Genomic DNA, 18,941 nt, shown 5'->3' with positions numbered 1-18,941 from the left:
ATACAATAAAGTTTGTCAATGACAACTTATTGTAAGAGATCTTGTTTGTCACAAGACTGTGTTTAAACTCTTTTGGGGAGCATGCAATACATTGTAGATAATCATTATACTGCTTTAAAATTTTCTATTTCGTTCTTGTTTTTATTTTTATTCATTTTTTTGTATTGTTTTCATTTTATTTATTAGTGTGTATATTTTTATATTTACAAAACTTAATTTAACTTGTTTATGTGTTTATCTATTTTATACTAATTAAATAATAAATTATTTTAATATCTTAGATTTAGATAATACTATATATCTATATTATATATAATATACCATTGATGGGCAAATTAAGACGCTCTTTTTAAGTAATTTACAACATGTAATGCATGAGGTACAACTTGAACTAGGGGAAAAATTGTCATTGTAACCTTAAATCTAACGTGCATTTGCAATTTTTTAAAATAATTACAAGTTTCATCCCCTAAAATTATAACTTTGGTCCTTAGTCTTTTACTTAAATATTATTTTATTTTCATTTTTAACCCAACTACCCCCACGATTTTTAAACGATCATAACTTTTTCGTACGTTAATATTTTTTAAAATAAATGGCATCATAAAAACGAGCATTTTATTATCTTTAATTTGAGTATCATATTGCTAAAGTTTTCGAAGTAAAAAAAGTTATGCAAAAGTGTTTGCGGTTTGCTTTCGATGGTTTTTTAAATTAAACAATGAGCCAACTTTACACGGTTTTTTTTGTCGTTGAAAACCGAAATTAAACTGTTTCTAATTAAAACCTAACTAAACCGAACCATTACCAACGATTAGGTTTCGATATAGTTTGTACTTTGATAAAAAAATTAAGTTTAAAATTTAAAATAAGAATTATTAATCTACATATGTATTCACTTCAAACTAAATATCAACTAATATGTTATTAAGAGAATCATACTATGAACAAAGATAACTTTGGTCACATAAATAATAAACCTTATTAGAATAAATAGAATGCAAAATCATAAAAAGAACAAAGATTATAAAAAACCATATAGGAAATTTGGTTAAATTAAAGTTGTAATAGACGAGTTTGCTCGTATTAAATAAAACTTTGGTTAACTATATTTTAACTGGTGAACCATACTGGAAATTTAAATTAGCATTTCAATATGTACGGTCAGCTCCGGTTTCAATCGTGAAACCAAATTGGTGAACGGTCTCACAGTTTCAAACAAAATAATAAACACCCAAAAATTTGTTTCATGATTATCAAAGTATGTGTTTCCAGTTTCCCGCTGCATCGCGCGGACACTCTTCTAGTATATATATATATATATATATTAGTTTGATATCTTATTTTAAAATAAGATATATGTAATAAAACAATATTATTAAAAAATATGATATATATGTAATATACAACAATATTGTTATATTAAATATATATGTAATATAACAATATTGTTGTATATTACATATATGTAATAGTAATATATCACGGGTAATGTAATAAAGCAATATTGCTATATTACATATATTTAGTATAACATTATTACATATATGTAGTATGTCATATCACGTTAACTTTCGTGAGTTCTTTAGTAGTTTAAAGTTGTCTACTTAAGGAGGCGTCGTCTTTTGATCCTTCCCTGATAAAATAACTTTTTAATCTTAAATATATTTTTATTCAAACCAAGAAAAGAAAACAACAATGGATAGACTCGAAACCTAGACAGCCTGATAAAGAATTGAAAAGAAAAATACATATAAAAATAGTCATGGGACCGAATTTCGATCAGAGTTGTAATTAGAGTAATGAACTTTTGTGTCATCTTCTTCCTTAATTATCAAACCTAATTCCTGAACCAAATTCATCCAAATCAAATGTAATTTTTTACCTTATAACTGAGAATAAAATGACATGACAGTGTTTGTGTGATTGTGATTCCGATCATGGATGAGAGTTTTACTTGCGAATAACATATTAGGGTTGAATAAATTGAAAGCCATGAACTGCGCCTTTAAAGCTTAACTTTAATATAATACAATTATTTCTGTAGTAAAGTTATGATAAAAAGAATTTAATTTAGTGATATAAATTCCATGTTTCGTTCTTCTATTATTTTTCTTGTTATAATTAATTAATAAAATTTATTAGGTTCTAGACTAGTTTGGACAATTTAGGGTGTTAAGAGATAAAAGCTGTAAGTTTATAACACACGTTATACGTTAGTATATATATATTTTTTTGTTGCCCGATCATGTAACTGAGAAGATGCATCCAAAACTTAAAAAATGGAAAACAACACACACAATACACATCCAAGCATACTTTTATTCATAAATATGTGTATCATGACACAACTAAATTAGTGACACCTAAGGTTAACTTTGATCTTACATTGTTCGACCAATTTAATAATTTTTTGGTAGTTTTTGGGCAACGGGGAATTACTAATATCGATATAAGGACACAAACAATCTTTATAATTTTTTAATTCTTTGCAACAAGCTGGATTTGCCTTATCTCGAATCCTTCCACCATCAAAGCAGTTTGGAATGTCAAGATATACATCACATCTGTGAGCATCCAATTTGGACAAAAGAAACATAAATGCAACAACGATACCAATAAGAAAAACCACCTTCTTCATTTTGTAAACACAAAAAAGTTTCAAACTTTATATTGAAAACTGAAAAGATAGTATATGTTGTATGTTGATAGGTTGGCTAGTATATATAGTGAAAGTTTAACTTATTCAACAAATGAGAACATAAAGATATATAAATTCTTATACATCAATTACATATAGTGAAAGTTCTAACTTATTCAACAAATGAGGACATAAAGATATATAAATAAATGTCATAACTCAAACATAAAAATATAAAAAAATAATAAAAATAAAATGCCGATATTACACTTATTTGAATGTATTTTAGGACTAAAAAGATGTATAAATTCTTATACATCAATTACACACACACACACACACACATATATATATATATATAATATTGTTGTATTACATATATGTAATAGTATTATATTCGTGTAATGTAATACAATAATATTGTTATATTACATATATTCAATATAACATTGTTACATATGGATCAAATTATTTTATAAAGGGGACAAAAATAAAAAAAAATGAAAAGGATTTATAGCAAAAAAAAAACCTTCAAAAAAAAATAATGAAAAATTAATAAAAGAATCATAACACAAAATTTAATAAAAAAATGGAAAATGAAAAATGTAAAAACGCAAAAATGTTTCCACAGTCTTCTTCGTTCTTAAAATAAAAAAAAATAAAAAAACTTGAAAAGGACACAATGTTGAGAAAAAAACAACATTATGTCTTTTGATTTATCATTGTATTTTATGTTTATTTTCGTCATTGACCGTGTTTGTTTTCCTTGACGTTGTGTCTTTTTTTTCTTGATATTGTGTTATATTTTGTTCGACATTGTGTTAGATTTTGCGACCTATTGTGTTTTTTTTATTTATCATTATGTTGTTTGTTCATTTTCGGTATTGTGTCTTTTTTCTCGACATTGTGTTTTTTCATTGAGTTTTTTTTAATGGGAATGATGGGGGAAACATTTTGGTTTTTATTTTTTTTCGTTTTTATATATATTTTAAGTTATGTTTTTCATAAAAAAAATTTTGAAGGATTTTTTGTGTGGCGACAAATCATTCTCACGATTATCATTTTTGTCTCATTTTTTTATTTTAACTTTACCCTGCTACATATATGTAATATGTCAAATCACCCTAATTTTCGCCTTTTGATTCTTCTCTTAGAAAATAAATGTTAATCTTACGTATATTTTTATTCAAACCAAAAATGGAAAACAATATTGGATATACTCGAAAGCTAAACTACCTGATGCGGAATTCAAAGGAAAATACACATAAAAAATAATCACGGGACCGAATTTCGGTCACAACAGTTCATGCATGTTTTAATGAAACAACCAAACAAACACATTAAGTAGTAATTAGAGAAATGAACTCATGCCATGTTCATTCTTAATTGTCAAACCTAATTCGGGGAATTTATCCAAATCTAACGTAAATATCCATTGTTTTTTATGCACAGGTTATTATTACTATTACTACTTGTTTTTATTGTTTTTTTTTTCGTGATGTCTAGAAGTCTAGTATTGAATTTTATCTTTTCCCTATATTGTCTCATAAATATGGTTTTTGAAACCAGGATCTCTCTAGAAACAATCTTTCTATTTTTTACTATGTTAGTTACCCGTGTAGGCTTGTAGCACACGGGTTAGAATAAGTAATTTTTTATAATAATAATATAACGTGAAATACAAAAAAAAATGTATCACATATATAAAGATATATTATACAGTAAAAAAATTACATATTACGTAACTTGGAAATAAAAAGTTGTTAGAATATTCATAAATCATAAATTATTTCTTTGTTATTTTCTATATCAAAACTTAGTTGTAAATGACAACTTTTTTAAAGTAACTCGTGGACCAAAACTCATTCTAATATTAAACTATTCTGACATGAACAATGTTTGATACTTTAATTGGTTAAATAAACCCACCCGTTTCGTATTGGTTACTTATAAAAATCTAATATTAATAACTAATGCAATACATTTTATATTAAACAAATTAACATATTTATGATGGTATTAATTCTTTTTAAATTATGATGGAATTATTAAAAACTGAAAATAAAATATTAAAAAGAGAAATGTAGTTAATGTGAGAGAGATTATGGAAAACTATTAAACTAAAATCGCATATTTCGACAAACCATAGGAACGAAAACCGTAGTTCACTCAATAATAATATATTGAAAAGAAAAAAAGATACAATATAAAACTATTAATAAGAAAAAGAAATATATATTTAACATGAGAGAAATGGGAAAATTTTGTAAGGATCACTTATGTGTAATGGCATATGGCATAAAGACCCGTGTAGAACACGAGTTAGAATAAATAAATTTGTTTAGATAATAACACAATGTAATATGTCAAATGATATAAAAATATAATATATAGTAGAATAAATTACATATTACACAATACGGAAACAGAAAGTTGTTGAAAATTAATAAATCTCTAAATATTTTTTATATAAAATATTTGTAATTTTAACCTACATATTAGTAGTTTCATTTTATTTTTTATTTCAACTTTAGATAATGAAACACATCACTTACCATGCGTTAAAACAGGTTGTCTCAAAAACAAATCAAACCATCTGTAGTGATTGACTTTAGCTTTTATTAATCTTCATTGCAAAACAAACATAAAGTTAAAATTTCTTTATTTGAAATTAATTATTTTATTTAAATCAACGTGAAAATTTGTTACTTATAAAAGCTTAATATTAATAACTAATACAACATATTTATATAAAACTAAATAATATATCTATGTTTGTATAAATTTTTAAATTAACAATAAATGATTAAGAAGGAAAAAAAAAGTTAAATACAAAACTATTAATAAAAAGGGAAATGCATTTAATAAAAGAGAGTGGTGGGAAAATTTTGTAAAAAGCTATCTTATGTGATGTCATGTGGCATTAAGAACATTTATTTATTATATAGTATATAAATTTGAGACATAGGTACATCTCTCCCTCCCTAGACCATACTTACAGATTTGTTATCGGTAAGATTTCACTGAGTATGGTTGGTGTTGGTGTTGTCTGGCAGTACATTGTAGAAAGCTCACGGGATTCAAGTACCATACAATTTGGTCAGGATGTTCCTTTTGGCATATTAAAGCGCAATGAGATTTCTATTAAAAAAGAAGCAGTTATGAATTTATTGATCGAGGAAAGTCAATACTCAAACTAGCTGACAATTTTGTCTTTGGATTGATGGGAGGGAACCGAAGAAACACACGTGTGTAGATCTAACATGCGTGTTCCCTCTTGTTGGATTAGGGTAGTGTTTCCATAGTGAGTCAAGTGGCGTTAAAATACGCGGTTTAGTTTATGCTTTCAATGTTTTTTTGCCTCGGACTTTCGGAATCAAAAATCTTGTTGGACCCGGCCACATTTGCTTTTATTTTTTCTGATTAAACCATTTTTCTTTACAGTTACTAAATTAGTTGAACCTTCGTAACTTAAACTACAAACAATTAGATGTGTGGCTTTAATCATTATAACTAAAACCTGCCGACCACCTATACTCATCCTATCATAAGCACTATCATAATTTTGGTCATGTACATGGTTGTCTTTCATGATCATATATAACTAAAATCCAACTTTATAATTTTAACACAAATTCATCCATTTTAGAGGGGACAAAGTGGAGTCATGGGATGCCTAGGAAAGAGTGGAAAAAGCGGGGTCGGTTGGAAACAAGGTCATCTCCGAGAATTTAAATACCTCGGTCGAGCCAAAATAAAAAGACCCATAGGCCTTATCGTAAATTTTTTATTCGCTAGCATACATGGATAAAACTTTTATCGACCGATTAATTATAAGCAGACTCCATTATGAGCATGCAATTATCTTATAAACCATTGCAAATAACCTTCTTTTTAACACCAAAAAACATACATATGTAATATGTATAAAAAAAATTGTGCCCTCTAAATTTATATGCCCCGGCCGATGGTGAAGTTGGCACACCCTCCGAGCCTCCCATTGCTGGAAATACCGTCTCTCTGTTTGTCCTAGCTATAAATTCATAGAAATCAGTAGTACTCCACCGTTCATCCCAGGTGTTTTGTGTGACGATGGGCATTTTGGGAAGAAATGAGAAAAATTGGGGAAAAAGTGGGATGGCAACGTGATGTTTGGGCAAAATTAGAAAAAATTGGGAAGAAAATGTGAAAAAAACTGATGTAAAATGCTAGAGAACATTAATTACTTAAAAAAAATATTAATGAGTACATGTTATTGAACTATTAAAAGTTTCTTTATATTTAGATTTTATAAAAGATATCATTAAATAACTATTCTCACAAATTATATATTTTCTAATTTAACTCGAAAACAAGGCCCATTGAAATTGTGATTTGTGGGTATCAAAATATGAAAATTGTGAATGAAGAATACAATGATTATAATGAACTTTCTTTCACCTAATGCTTTGCTTTCATACAAAGATCTCATCATTACTTTCTCTTGTGTGATGAGGTTTCATTTTCTACAAATTAATCATTTATATCGTTCAGTTAAATTCTGTTTAAAGATATGTATGCTTAATTCATTATTCAATATATATTTTTTTATTTCTTTGGTTTTCTATTTCATTCTAAATGCTTCGAGCTCCAAAATTAAACATGCTTAAAAACAATTTATAAGTATATAAGACCGTGTGTTGTGGAGACTTCAAGAGACGCCACGTACCACCATGCCGCGTCATCTACGCATTATACACAAGCCAAAGAGAGCACCAAGTCATGGGTGGTTAACAACGTTATAGACAATGGAGGTGGGACCACTTACAACCCAACCAACCACATATCTTTTATTTTTTTCTCTTATTTTTCTTTAATGTTTGGTTAAAATTATTACACCTGTTTAGGAGCTTAGTTATTACCCTTCTGCATGCGTGACAATGACATGACAGTATAAGAATACTTTTAAATTCTTATAAAGACTACAACATCATGAAAGCTTATAATATTTTGTTCATAAGTTAAAACACATGTTTATAATATCATAAAGTTGTATTAGACACTATCGATATAATAATTTGCATTTCTATTTCCCCTCTTCTAATATAAAAACACGTGTATATTGTATATTGATACATGTACATATTTTTATATTAAAAGAGGTAAAACAAGAAGCAAGATATAATATGAAAAGTGCCTAATACAATATTTTATGATCTTCTAAACTAGCTAGTTGAATTGTATGGAATCATTATCAATTATATAGGGTGACCCATGGTTCATTTGGCTTATGTTCAAAGTTAGCTTATAAATGAGGATAGCTCTTTTGCTTATTGTAATCAAACATAATACTTAACTTTTCCAAATAGACGTGACGTTAAAAATAAAATCATGATAAGATTCATGTGAAAGAAAATATTTTTGAAAAAAATAAAATAAATTATATATAGATTTATAGTCGCTACGTATTAAACGTTATTAAATTAAAATAAATAACGTGTTGATTGAAAATCAGAAAAAAAACCCAAATAGGCAACTGTCGTTCCAACTATGATAGTGAAATTATTCTACACTAAAGCACTCGTAGCATAGCGATATAAAAAATAGTTGCAAGTGTTATCAATACAAATGAAATAGTTGAGAATTTAATTACGATTTGGATACTGGGTATGTATTCAGTACAAGTTTAAAAATGTGTAAGTTAATTGTTAAAAAATACGATTACATAAACATATATATGCCTATCATTTGTTCCACTTATATAAAAACGTTTTCTTTTTTACTATATCTATATCGTGTTAAGCATAGAAAAAGTCTACACTTTACTATCTATCTATAATAATATATATAAACGAAGGCATAAAAATCCTATGTGTCGCGATGTGGTCGATCCCCTTTTTTGGAGTCACTAGATTTGCTTGATTTTCAAATGGAGGCTTCTCATGCATTTGACCCATATTCATGGGTATGGGTCTTACCAAACCCGTATATTCTTTAAACGGGTTATAACATCTCATTAAATTAAAAATTATTCTCACCAAATTATTGATGTAAAAATCCTATAAAATAGGATATAATAAAAACTAATATATGATTTATTTTAAAAAAGATATATATATATATACTATTTAAATTAAAAAACTAATTTGATAGTAAAAAAAATAAACAGGTCTTGAGTCTCATCAAACTATACGTATATTATTAACTTTCATAAATATTATTTATAATTAAAAAACAAATTTTATAGTAAAAAATATAAACGGGTCTTGGGTCTCATTAAAACCATATAGCTTTTAAACCGGGTTATAACATCTCATTTATTTGTGAAACAATTTATTATCAAACCATAAGTAAATTATTAACTTTCATACAATACAAAAATTAGAAATTCAAAAAATAAATAAATATTAGAACAAATAATGTAAAACAACCCCTGTAATACAGGGGTTAAAAACTAGCATATTTATATATTTACATAATCGGAGTGAATTTATTATAATATATATAAAAAATGATGGAATGGTGTCGCAATTAGCAACAAGCCAACAATTTTGTTGGTCCAAGAGGCGGTTCGTGTTTGTACCACGCCAATTCTTTTTGTTATTTTTTATGTTAATCTTTTTCATATTTTATGTTTTAATTTTTTTATACAATACCGGTGTCGTAATATGATATTGATATTTGTGTTGGTTTGCCGTTTAAACGCGCACGATTTTTTAACACGTTAATTTGTTGTATTTGGATGGTGACGAATTTATTTTTTGGTTTAATTATGGTATCACGTGTGTTTTATCAACTAACAACACACTTTTTAAATATGTTTTTTCATCATAAACTTCATGAGTGCCAATAATATCGTTCGTTATAGTATATCGATCGATCTAACGCCGTTAAAATAAGATAATTGATTTCAAATAATCTTAAATATGCCCCATTGGCAAATAAAAGTTTAAACTTCACTCCTAGCTGGTGGTGGTTCAAACTAAAGATGTATTTATTTACCAACGGTCCGCTACTTACAAAGTTAACCATCCGCTAGTCTGATACTTACGTGGCACGTGTAGTTGCCAATAAACATCTATATGACAACATTACGTGGCAAAAAAATCACCTGTTCCCTTAAAAAATTGGTTTAAAATAATTTAAACTAAGTTCTATTGGCTAATAACAGTCTCAACTAAATGTGTATTTTTTTTCCAACGTCCTGTTAGGCGTGCCACGTAAGCAACATACTAACAGAGTTAACCGTCCGTTACAACTTTAGTTTACACCGTCACCAACCACATATAAAGTTAGCCTATCATTTAACAATAAAAAAATATATTAAAAAATTAAAATTTTTTATAACCAATTTTTCTAAATAAAACACAACAAATACTAACGTCAACAACAAAACATTCAAAATTTCAAATACTTCCCACTAAAAAACTTAACGGCACGTCACCGTCAAAACTCAAAACCATCTTATTACGTTACCACTCACCACAAAGTTAACAGCAAACAGAAATCTCCGTTACTCAAAACCCATTTAAAACACCCATTTCATCCTCTCCAACCTTCATTTCCGTTACAATTCAAAACCCTAACTCTCACTCTCTCTCACACACACAAACACACTTTCTCTCTCTAAACTCACCATCCAAAATGCGTGAAATCCTACATGTTCAAGGCGGCCAGTGCGGTAACCAGATCGGAGCTAAGTTTTGGGAGGTCGTGTGTGCAGAGCACGGGATTGACTCAACCGGAAGGTAGTATTAGAAGATATTATTGATATAATTTGTACTCGTCTTATTATTATTTAGGATTTAGCTTTGTATTGAAACTCGCTAGTAGGCAAGGACCGGTGATTAATCGGATTGAACTTTTTATATATTTATATATAGTTTTTACTTTTTAGTTTTATATATATATTTATATATATAGACACTGATACACATACATTTCTAACTGCAAATTTTACAAATATATACATTTTTATATGTAATTTATATATACACATTTTTATATGCAATTTTCAGTTTTATATCTGTAAATTTTACAAACATATGCATTTTTATATGTAATTTATCTATATATATATACACAAGTTTATATGTAATTTTCAGTTTTATATATGTATACAAACATTTATATTTGTAAATTTTACAAACATATGCATTTTTATATGTAACTAGTTTTTATCCCCCGTATTACTGGGGTTGTTTTATATTATTTGTTTTTAATATTTATTTATTTTTTGAATTTTTATCTTTTTTATTGTATGAAAGTTAATAATATATTTATAGTTTGATGATAAATTGTTTCATAAATAAATGAGATATTATAACCCGGTTTAAAAGCTATATGGGTTTGATAAGACAAAAGACCCGTTTATTTTTTTTACTACAAATTGGTTTTGTAATTATAAATAATATATATATATTTTTAAATAAATCATATATTAATTTTTAGTTTTTATCCCCCGTATTACGGGGGTTGTTTTATATTATTTGTTTTTAGTATTTATATATTTTTTGAATTTTAATTTTATTTATTGTATGTAAGTTAAGAATATACTTATGCTTTGATGATAAAAGGTTTCACAAATAAATGAGATGTTATAACCCAGTTTAAAAGCTATATGAGTTTGGTGAGACTCAAGACCCGTTTGTTTTTTTACCATAAAATTGTTTTTTATTTATAGTAATATATTTTAAAAAAAATCATATATTAATTTTTTATATATTCCTATTTTATAGGATTTTTACATCATATATTTGGTGAGATTAGTTTTTAATTTAATGAGATGTTATAACCCGTTTAAGAAATATATGGGTTTGATAAGACCCATACCCTTGAATTCGGGTCAAATGCATGAGAAGCCTCCATTTAAAAATTAAGCAAATCTGGTGACTCCAAAAAAGGGGGAAGCGACCACATCGCGACACCTAGGATTTTTGGATTTTCGTTTATATATATTATAGATTTATCTATTTATATATACACAGGTTTATATGTAATTTTCAGTTTTGTATATATACACATTATTTTCAGTTTTATATATGTATACAAACATTTATATCTGTATATTTTACAAACGTATGCATTTTTATATGTAATTTATCTATTTATATATACGCAGGTTTATATGTAATTTTTGTTTTTTAAATGTATTCAGACATTTTTATTGTAATTTTTACATTTTTATACATTTTTTTATGTACATAGACTTTTTATTTGTAATTTTTGCATATCTACACATTTAATCTGGAATTTTTACGTATCGTATGTACACATTTTTGCATGTAATTTTCAGTTTTAAAAATGTATACACACATTTCTATTTGTAATTTTTACATATCTACACATTTTATATGTACATAGGCATTTTTATCTGTAATTTTATGTATGTACACAATATGTAATTTTTATATATATACACAATTTTATTTGTATATGTAAGTTTTAATGTTTTATATTATTCACACTTTTATGTGTGTATCTATATGTATGAAATTGCTGGAAACTGCCACAGATTGTTGGAATAAAGGCCGGAATTAAAGTCCGACTAGGTCTGGGTGTCCATTAGGTCCGACTCTTGATTATCTAACCGATTACCTAAAAACTAATTAGTCACCGGTGGACTAGTGATTAACTGCTAACTAGTCCTAATTTTTGTAACACTGGTATTATTTCTGAAATGTATGTAATATATCAACAATATCTTCTGATATAGGTATAATGGGGACAACGGGTTGCAGCTCGAGCGAGTGAATGTGTACTACAACGAAGCGAGTTGTGGAAGGTTTGTTCCACGCGCAGTGCTGATGGATCTGGAGCCTGGTACTATGGACAGTCTGCGTTCAGGTCCGTATGGTCAGATTTTCCGGCCGGATAATTTTGTGTTCGGGCAGTCTGGTGCTGGGAATAACTGGGCGAAAGGTCATTATACTGAAGGTGCAGAGCTTATTGACTCGGTTTTGGATGTTGTGAGGAAAGAAGCTGAAAACTGTGATTGTCTTCAAGGTATAATTTCATTTCATTTCATTTATTTATTTATTTGAATGTTACTTAGTTGATTTTGAATGATAACAGTCACTAGTTATGTTGTATACCTGTATGTCTTTGTTATTGGAATAGTTAGCTGTGTTTTAATTTTTATTATTATCAGTGTTGTAAAAATCGTCTGGCTACTGATTTGATTTCACCTAATCGGCCCTTAAAACCGGCACCAGCCAAGTTTTGGTCAAATTTCGGTCAAAAATAGTTAAAATTGTTCATATTTCAGTAAATTGGGTCAAAATCTGTGAAGTATTTGAAAATTTATACTTATTCTGGAAAGTTATATATAAAATTATGTGTGTGTGTGTATTATATATATATTGTATAATTTTGAATAATTATAAACTTTTTATCTGATTAATCATGACTAGTGCCATGCATCCATTTTGGCTTATGTTTATGCAATGAACATTATTTGAAAGGACTTTGATCTCTTGAATAACTTAAATTGGATTGAGCTTGATTTAGTTATTTACTTGGTTAATTATATATGATGGTGTAGTTAGTTTATTCTATTAGCATGTCAAATTCATCACCATTGTTTGTGAAAATGAAACTCTAATATTACATCGAGTTTATTCTGGTATAATTAACTTATTGGTCATTAGCTTGTTATATTCATCAAGTTTCTTCTATAACTGTTTTAATCATTCATCAACATGCTTTGAATTACCTTTAAAATGCGAGTTTCACACATCTTTATCTCTTAATTGAGTGTTGATTAACTTTGAATAAAATTTACTGATTTACATTACACATTTGTTGACTGTTTGCAGGTTTCCAGGTTTGCCACTCATTGGGTGGTGGTACCGGGTCCGGAATGGGAACCCTTCTCATTTCCAAGATCCGAGAAGAGTACCCGGACCGCATGATGCTCACTTTCTCTGTATTCCCATCACCAAAAGTCTCAGACACTGTTGTTGAACCTTATAATGCAACTCTCTCGGTTCACCAACTTGTTGAAAATGCTGATGAATGTATGGTGCTTGACAATGAAGCCTTGTATGACATCTGCTTTAGAACCTTAAAGCTCACCACACCAAGCTGTAATATGACCAAAATACCCTCACTTCATTATAATATAACTTTCAAAACTTGAAAAGTGGCTAACTTAAGTTATAACTGTCATTCTTTTTTGCAGTTGGTGACTTGAACCACTTGATCTCTGCTACAATGAGTGGTGTAACTTGCTGCTTACGTTTCCCGGGTCAACTCAACTCGGACCTCCGAAAGCTAGCGGTCAACCTCATCCCATTCCCGCGTCTCCACTTCTTCATGGTCGGTTTTGCACCTTTAACTTCACGCGGGTCCCAGCAGTACCGTGCATTAACCGTACCAGAACTCACTCAACAAATGTGGGATGCTAAAAACATGATGTGTGCAGCCGACCCCCGACACGGGCGGTACCTAACCGCATCCGCAATGTTTCGTGGCAAAATGAGCACGAAAGAAGTTGATGAACAAATGATTAATGTTCAAAACAAGAACTCGTCTTACTTTGTCGAGTGGATTCCTAACAATGTGAAGTCAACTGTTTGTGACATCCCACCAACCGGGCTTAAAATGGCGTCTACTTTTATTGGCAACTCGACATCAATTCAGGAAATGTTCAGGCGTGTGAGCGAGCAGTTTACTGCCATGTTCCGCAGGAAGGCTTTCTTGCATTGGTACACGGGTGAAGGGATGGACGAGATGGAGTTTACTGAAGCCGAGAGCAATATGAATGATTTGGTTTCCGAGTATCAGCAGTATCAGGATGCAACCGTTGATGAAGAAGGGTATGATTATGAGGATGAAGAGGAGGAGCTTGCGGACGAGGCTTGATAAGAGGTTTGTTTTGGTTGATGGATTTGTCATCAACTTAATGGCATGTTGTTGGATTTATGTTGGTAGTTAGTTTACTATGGTTTGAAGTGGTACTATGTTGCATACTAGGATTATGTTTTTTTTTGTTAAGTTGTTTTGCAGACATGTTGATGATGATTGTGTGATATTTTGAATTTATTTGCTTGGTTACATCTTTTGTTGTTTGCATGTTAATATGGTTTTGTTATCTGGTAAATGTTGACTACAAGTGTTTACCAAAACCGAGATTTGGTTATTGAAGATTGCTTAGCCATAATCTAATGGTTAATTTTGGTTAATTGTCCAATTCTTTTTTTTTTCCTTTGTCCTAGTTGAAATTGGTTTGGCTATGGTGTTCCAAGCTTCAACGTTGAAATATGTTTGTTTCAAGCTTGATTATGGTGTTCCAACTTCCAAGCTATGCTATTGATAGTTGCAATGTAAATTTAAATGGTTGAAGTTGGATAAGGAAGTACAAAAGATTGAAATTGGGGTATACATTTTGGAAAAACATAAACATAAGAGGTGTAGTTTTGTTAAAGTTGGTAAACGGAGACACCTAACCATAACCTTTGGTTTTGGTTAAGGTTAACTTTTTTGATTAATGGTTTGGTTTTCGGTTATGGTTCGGCTTTTGCTCATCCCTAGTTCATATCATGATTAAAAAGAAGGTTTAACGGTCCCGCTGACTACTTGGATCTTATATGGGTGGTGTAAACCGAACCAGTTGTTCTATCTATCTTGTTTTATTTTTTGTATGCATAGTACAGTTAACACTTATGAAACATCTTTTACCATTTTAAAAATGTATAAATATAAAATAAAAAATAAAAACCAAGAAACAATCAAGTAAGCTTTGTCTGTTTATCAGTTTTGGTTCATATTTTGATCTTCTCAAAACACCAAACACTTGCTTTATGTGACAAATACATAAATCCACAAAACTAATCAAATTCAAATGAGTCATTTAAACAACCTTCTAAATACTTTGCTCAACTTTATAACCTTCATTTTTCAACTTAATATTCATTGCATCAACTAACTCTTAGCCGAGATATTATATTTGCTTGGAGAACAAGTTTATGTTTATATTTAGAGATATATGTACAGATTTACAATTGAATCGGCTAAGAGTCTCCAGGGCTGCAGCCTTGGCTTGTTTATTACTCAAAAACAACTTTTCAAGCCTAACCCACGTATCCCTAGCCGTAGCTTTTGTGTCGAGGACACTGTTTAGCAAGTCGTCAGAAATAGTACTGTAGATCCATTGTGAGACGAGGGCATCAATCTCCTTCCATAATGTGTACACCGGATCCGTAGAAGCCGGTGGCCGAGTCTCGTCAAGGTGGTCTAAAACCTTGTAGGCGATGGCATGGAACTGGAAAAGTTTAACCCAATTAGAATAGGTAACTTTGGTGCCATCCAGTATCCGGATTTTGGACTGGATATTAGTGACAGAATATGCTGGGTGCAGGGCTGGTTTATCGGTGTTGCTGGGGCCGTCATCTGATTTAGTCATGATGAAAACGGCAGGGGATGTGCAGTAGTTGAACGAAACAACAGCTGCAGTGGGTTGGAAAAGAGGAAAAGAAAATAGAAGCAGACGAGGCTGCTGTGAAGATCCGAAAAAAAAGGGGGAAAAAAAAGAAAAAGAATAGGGTTAATCAGAACCGAGGCTCTGGTACCATGAAAGTATTCAAGGTTTCAATTATTCGATGCATGTGGTTGTTCCGCCATAAATTTAAAGCTGATGGTACTTTGGAAAGATATAAAGCACGGTTGGTTGTAAATGGTAAATCTTAAACAGTGGGTTGGATTGTGAGGACACCTTTAGCCCGGTCGTCAAACTGGCTACCATTCGCACCGTTTTGTCCATTGCAGTGTCTCGCTCTTGGCCTATCCATCAATTGAATGTCAAGAACGCCTTTCTTCATGGACATTTGAATGAAACGGTTTTTATGCATCAACCAGCAGGTTTTGTGGATCGTCGTTTTCCTAATTTTGTTTGCAGGTTAAAGAAATCTTTGTATGGTTTGAAACAGGCTCCACGGGCTTGGTACACCAGATTTGCAAACTTTATTTTATCTTGAGGGTTTCGTGGCAGTGTCTGCGATAATTCTCTGTTTATTTACACCAAGGGCTCGGAGACTGCATATTTATTATTATATGTTGATGATATTGTCTTGACAGCATCAACAACTGCCTTACTTCAGGATATTATCAATACTTTGTCTCGTGAATTTGCTATGACTGATTTGGGTGAGTTACATCATTTTTTGGGTATTAGGGTCTCTCGGATGCCAATGGATTGTTTTTGGATCAAGCCCAATATACCATGGATATTATTTCCCATGCCTCCATGACATCGTGCAAACCATGTACCACTCCAGTAGATTTGTCATCCAAACTAAGCGCAACTGATGGCCCGTTTTTTCCTGACCCTACTTTGTATCGCAGTTTGGCTGGTGCATTACAGTACTTAACTTTTACTCGCCCGGACATCTCTTATGCGGTTCAGCAAGTTTGCTTGTTTATGCACGAACCGCGCGAGTCTCATTTTGCGTTTTTAAAGCGCACACTACGGTATATCCAGGGCACCATTAACTACGGTATTCGTATCGTCAAGTCGGCTACTCATTCCTTGGTTGCTTATTCTGATGCAGATTGGGGAGGATATCCTGACACCCGTCGTTCTACTAGTGGATATTGTGTTTTTCTGGGAGATAACCTTATTTCTTGGTCATCTAAGCGGTAGCCTACGATTTCTCGTTCTAGTGCTGAAGCGGAATACCATGGGGTTGCCAATGCGGTTGCGGAGGCTACATGGTCACGAAATTTACTTCTTGAACTCCGTCTTCCTCTTCGTCAAGATACGGTGGTTTACGCCCGCTCAAAGTTCGAGTATCCGCGGTTTATCTATCTGATAATCCTGTTCATCATCAACGAACGAAGCACATAGAGATTGATATCCACTTTGTTCGGGAGAAAGTTCGAGTCGGCCATATCCGTGTTCTTCATGTTCCGACCTCATTACAGTATGCAGATATATTTACCAAAGGACTTCCTCGTCAACTGTTCCAGTCTTTTCGCTCCAGCTTGAGCGTTTGTCCTACGCCCGCTCAAACTGCGGGGGAGTCTTAGCCGAGATATTATATTTGCTTGGAGAACAAGTTTATGTTTATATTTAGAGATATATGTACAGATTTAGATTGATTCAGTTGTAATTATAATAGGATTATGTTTCCTAATTAGCGATAGAGTTATCTTGTATCTCTCCCTATTTAAAGGGATCTTCATATGAATGAAAGGCATCGAATAATTGAAACCTTGAATACTTTCACTAACAACTTTGTTCTTGTCTCTGCAACCATTCCTTTCAATATCATCTAACTACTCTAATAAAAGGCTACTACATATTGCCACTTGTCAATCTCTCATCACTCTTCACCTTTTTTTAACCCATATTCACTAAAATGGTATTATTTTTGATCAACCCACCCAACTAATGTTATGTGGATCCTTATATTATTCAATCCATTTGTTTCAACCTTCCAAATAAAAAACCCTAAGTTGTAGACACTCAATCAGGCGCCTCTTCCCTTTGCTGCCAATCTGCCATTACTTCCCTGCTTTCTCCCTTATCTGATTAAACCTAAGAGACTGTTCATCTCCACCACTGTTACCGTTCATCTCCACAGTTGCTTCAGACCGTTCCATTGTCGCTTACTTTTAGGTAATTTTACAATTCCATGCTTTAGAACTGTTGGTGCCTACCATGAATCATGGGGTGAGTTAAAACAAGAGAAAGAGACCTTTGAAATTGATTTCGTGGTGTTATCTAATTGTTTGGTTGATGTTGATTGTTATTGAATTTGTATATAGTTTTCACCTGTTAATTAATATAGTATCAAGTGATAAACAGCTCCAAGCGATAAACAACATATATTATATTGTAATTGCAATTTTAATGAAATGGTAAGATGTTATATTGGTAAGTGGTTATTCACTATCTTTTAACTAATTTTTAATTTTTTTCATGATTTATTATGTACATAATGACTTCAAATCCAGAAAATGTTACAATCGATACACCTATTGTTGATGCCCTGCACCACATGCACGATGGAAAGTTTTTACATCTTTCCGTTGTCAATGGAGGTAAAGGCAATGTTGTATGTTTCATTTTATACATTTGATATAAACATTATACATACAGGTTGTATATCTAAATTGCATTTGGTTTGGTGCAGATGAAGTTATTGTTGCCATTGTTGATATCTTCCACATCGCTCACGCTGCAATAACCATAATCCATTGCTGCATCATGGTATCGCTTGGATTTCTTTTGTTTTTTTTATTTGATTTTTAAAAAAATATTGCAGCACGGTTCATGTACTCGTCTTTCTGAGTTGGTAGGTCCCGCTAACCCGAAGAC

The 18,941-nt window shown here is 30.8% G+C and overlaps 1 protein-coding gene across 1 annotated transcript; it reads left to right on the top strand.

The window, feature by feature from the left end:
* The first annotated feature begins 10,197 nt into the window (after positions 1–10,197).
* On the top strand, positions 10,198–14,665 carry LOC143628033 (tubulin beta-1 chain-like). The gene is made up of 4 exons (XM_077097718.1): positions 10,198–10,368; positions 12,336–12,625; positions 13,438–13,707; positions 13,803–14,665. Exons 1-4 carry the CDS (start codon positions 10,265–10,267, stop codon positions 14,483–14,485), a joined length of 1,347 nt encoding a protein of 448 aa, XP_076953833.1. The 5' UTR covers positions 10,198–10,264; the 3' UTR covers positions 14,486–14,665.
* The last annotated feature ends 4,276 nt before the right edge of the window (positions 14,666–18,941 follow it).

This window comes from Bidens hawaiensis, unplaced genomic scaffold (genome assembly GCF_021521415.1).
Source record: "Bidens hawaiensis isolate Kalapana, Puna unplaced genomic scaffold, B.hawaiensis_p1.1 tig00000458_1, whole genome shotgun sequence".
Lineage (NCBI taxonomy): Eukaryota > Viridiplantae > Streptophyta > Magnoliopsida > Asterales > Asteraceae > Bidens > Bidens hawaiensis.
This window is presented reverse-complemented; position numbering and strand designations above follow the sequence as displayed.